Source organism: Sinocyclocheilus rhinocerous, unplaced genomic scaffold, assembly GCF_001515625.1.
Source record: "Sinocyclocheilus rhinocerous isolate Xijiao unplaced genomic scaffold, SAMN03320098_v1.1 scaffold659, whole genome shotgun sequence".
NCBI lineage: Eukaryota > Metazoa > Chordata > Actinopteri > Cypriniformes > Cyprinidae > Sinocyclocheilus > Sinocyclocheilus rhinocerous.
This window is the reverse complement of record NW_015652995.1, coordinates 1,343,757-1,347,926: the sequence shown is the minus strand read 5'-3', so window position 1 is coordinate 1,347,926 and position 4,170 is coordinate 1,343,757. Positions and strand designations below refer to the sequence as shown.

The 4,170-nt window shown below is 35.3% G+C and overlaps 1 protein-coding gene across 1 annotated transcript in view; it reads right to left on the bottom strand.

Moving 5' to 3' along the window:
- Nucleotides 1-3,481: 3,481 nt before the first annotated feature.
- The window catches only part of LOC107715190 (putative gonadotropin-releasing hormone II receptor), a 10,679-nt gene continuing 9,990 nt past the window's right edge, over nt 3,482-4,170 (bottom strand). Inside the window, exon 3 of the mRNA XM_016521248.1 lies at nt 3,482-3,969. Within this exon, the coding sequence (XP_016376734.1) occupies nt 3,482-3,969 (488 nt within the window). The remainder of the gene's footprint in view (nt 3,970-4,170) is intronic.

The window sequence follows — 4,170 nt, the reverse complement described above, 5'->3', positions numbered from 1 at the left end:
AGAAAAGACTCACTCCCCTTTCATTTTCCTCCTCTGTAAGCTTTCTCTCAGGGCTATTACATTTACTGAAGTTGAAAATCTAGGTCATTAAGGCCATTAAGGCCACTACAGGTACACCCTGTAGTGAAACAGCAATCACAAGAAGCACAACTAGTGGATGTCACATGACTCTCTCAGAAATACACTCTCGAACATACAGCAATGATCATGGTGCTGTTGATTATAGGCATGTTTCAAGCATTGTCAGAGCACATAACGTCACATCAACAGAGATGACAGTATTCACCTGTCATTAAAATGAGGAAAGCTTTACAGTTTGTCAGTCAGTCTCCAGTTGGACTTCAATACCCTGTGACAAAAGAAGCACCTTCCCTGAGAAATATGATGTAAACACATTCATGAGCTACTAATGCATCAATTAAATATCATTTTAAAGCTAAATAGTTCTCCTTGTTGCAATCGCAAGGGACATGACGGTAAAAACCATTACGCCTATGGAGAGTCCACACAAAGATAGCAAACCAGACGTGTGTGTGTGTGTGTGTGTGTGTGTGTGTGTGTGCGTGTGTGCGTTTGTATGTGTGTGTGTGCAGAAGGAAAGAAAATATATATCATGCAAAGATTTTAGGGTCGGTAAGATTTAATAAGTTAATGAATTATGTTCCAAGTAGAACGGGTACGTTTTCCCAGTGTTATCCAGTCTTACTCAGTGGGTAGTGCCATAGTAGCAGTAGCTGGTCCTCTTGTGCAGGCCCTGGCCTGCGCCAAAAAATAGGGGCGCAGGTGGCTTCCACAGGACACTGGAAGGGGCGGTAGCTGTGGCCTTTTGGTAGGATCCCAAGCCATTAAAAAATTATTTTATTATGCTGATTTGGTGCTCAAGAAACATTTCTTCTTATTATCAGTGTTTATTTTTGTGGATTTTTTTCCCTCTGGGATTCTTTGATGGATAGAAAGTTCTTTAAAATTTCTTTACAAATGATCTGACTGCCCCCAAACATTTGAATAGTAGTATATATTTATGTATTTACATATATTTGTATACATAAGGCTACATAAAATGTAAATTTTTTTAAATTATATATTGCTTACTTTCTGGATCTGAACTCATAGAGTTTCTAGTTGACAGGAAGGAAAACAGTCTTGTCAATGACAGGATGAGGCACACTAGGCCACTAAATCCTTCAACAGATATAATTTTTTTGATAAGTCACAGAAACTACATCTTATGTTGAGCATTACTTCCTTCCAGACAGAGTTCACATTCTGTTAAATTATGATCCTCTGGTAATTGAAAGACTTAATAGAGGTGACAATCAAGCTATTGATGTCAAGACGGTCTGAATATAAGGGTCCCTCCTGAAATCTACTATCTCATCTATGGTTTTCAGACTCAGAGCCTTCAAGATGTTGTTGTGTCTGCACCAGCTGTTCTGTTTGTGAACAGACTCCTTGCTTTGGTTTATTTGTCCAGTTGGTCTTCTGTCACCTGAAATGTGCTGTTATTTATATGGAAGGAGAGGAAAGGTCAGCACAGATATATAAATATATATTTAATATTTCAAATTCTGTTAAATTTTTCAGGGTTCCATTTTAATGATTTAATAAAATTTTAGTAATCAAAAAGCAAGTTTGATTAACTCAAATCATGAAACTTGAACAGGTATAGTGTAACAACAGTTTATTGAAAGTTTAACAAAAATTTCATTTTAGGGCCCTATAAAATCCGGTTTATTTTTTGTCAAACTCTCTGTTTTCCATTTTTTAATTCTTTAATAAAATTTTAATAATCAAAATGTATTTATTTATTTTCAGAACTTTATTTTCTGGCAAACAAAGTGCTGCAAAACAGTGATTTACTGTCAAAATAAAAAATGATAATAATAATTATTATACTCATATAGACACTATAGTTTGTATCACACTTTATTAAGTGTACAGCCCTACTTTTAATTTATTGATCCAAAATGTGCCAAAATCGGTGACATTCCGTGTTATAAACTCTATTTTATTAATGGATTCCGCAATTCCATCTGAATTTTTCGCATCCTGGAAAGCACAGGGCCCTACACACACACACACACACACACACACCACATGTGACCCTGGACCACAAAACTTAAGTCTTAAGTGTCAATTTTTCAAAATTGAGATTGAAATATTATTACAATAATTTTTTTTTCTATTTTAAGATATTTTATTTTAATTTTTATATTTATTTTTGCTGACTTTTCAGCAGCCATTACTCCAGTTTTCAGTGTCACATGATTCTTCAGAAATCATTCTAATATGCTGATTTGGAGCTCAAGTAACATTCCTTATTATTATTAATGTTGAAAACAGTTGCTGCTTAATAATCTTGTGGATTTGTATTTGGGGGGGGGGTATTTTATGAGTAGAAAGAATAGCATATAATTGAAATAGAAATATTTTGCAACATTATACATTTAATGCATCTTTGCTGAATATAAGTATTCAACTTTTGAACAGTAGTGTGTACAACAGTATATTGAGACAAAAATATTGTGACTGCATTTATCCATTACATTTCTATATTGTTGAAGAGTGGTTAGGTTATGGTAGGGGTTGGCTTCAGAATATGTATAATTATAAATTGTATTATAAATATACATTTAAAAAACTAAATATAAAGGATTCATAAAGATTTTTACAATTAAAATGCTGCGCATCTGTAAACACGTTCACATTTTAGATGCTGTCAATACATCCATATTGTACATTTCAGCCTACATCCAAAAATACAAAAATGTATGTGTAAACGCCATAAATATGGATTCTTATTATATCAGGCTGCCCAGTAATACTAGCACAGACTTCAAATGCAAGAGCTCTTGGGGCTGGTTAGTGTTTCTGAATCCAACCAATAAAAAGTCTACACATTAAACAATACCGTCTCAAGGGTCTGGGTTAAGATTCCTGAAAAGGTACGACTAAACATTTCCAATTAACACCAAAAAATTATTCAATAACCAGTGTACATGAATTTGCATTTTTCATATCTCAAAATGCTAAATCCACACATCTTATTTGTTTGTAGAGGAAACTATTTTTTTCAGCAATTCAAGAGCGATGCCCTTTGTGATGTAGATCAGGTGGAGATGCTGATCTACTTGGATTTGAATGAGATGTTAAAAAAAAAACTTGATGTAAATGACATTTTCAACAAAAGTTGGAATGGTCTAAATAATCTGCAGAAAAAAACAAGTGATTGGCATATTTAGTAAAGAGCGAATGATTACAAAACTTAATTGCCTGTATCAGGAAAATAGATGGGTATTAAATATAACTGAGTAATTGAGGCAGCTCATCAGTGAATGAATCAAAAGATGTGACACACTTGGGCTCAATTTGAATCTGTCTAATGATTTTGAGGAGAACAGGCAGGAGTGTGTTGTTCTCTCATTGTTCTTGTGAGCAGCTAGACTGCCAGTACAAGGCCTGCCTTGTCACATCCGTATCTTTAATCAAATGACACTTTCAAGGCTGGATTGGTAGGGTTGCCACTATTCCTTGTTTTCACTGTCAGCACCGTATTCTGCTTCGGGTCAGCTCCTGGATTCGTCTGGGTCACTCTTTTCATGCGAAATGGGGATGGTGAGCATTTCAATGAGCCCGTCATGATGGAATTATTCTCTGACTCTGTGAGTACGACCACGTTGTGACAGTAGCGCTTCAGTCCTTTGCGGAAATGGATGGTGAAGAGGCCATAAGTGATGGGATCCAGAATTGCATTAAAGAGTCCAAAAATAAACAGTATGTGAGTCAGTGAGTGAGAAACAGTCTCTTCTAAATCCTCAGGAAGGAACCAGTACCAGAGACCCAGCAAGTAGTACGGCGTCCAACAAACTATGAAAGACGTCACTATGACTATGCTCATCTTCAAAGTCCTCATACGGGCCTTCGGGATGTTGCTGTTGGAACGCCGTAAGTGGACCTCCTTTGAAGATACTGTAAAAGCAAGAAGATTTTTTTTTTTAATTTGCAGTAAAAATAAAATTTTTATAAGTATTTTACTTCGTTACTGTACTGAAAGGGATAGTTTACCCACAAATGCAATTTGCTATTAATTCCTTATTCTACATCCCTAAACCTACACTGTAAAAAATGACTGTGAATTTAACGGTAAAAGACTGTAAAAATGCTACAGTA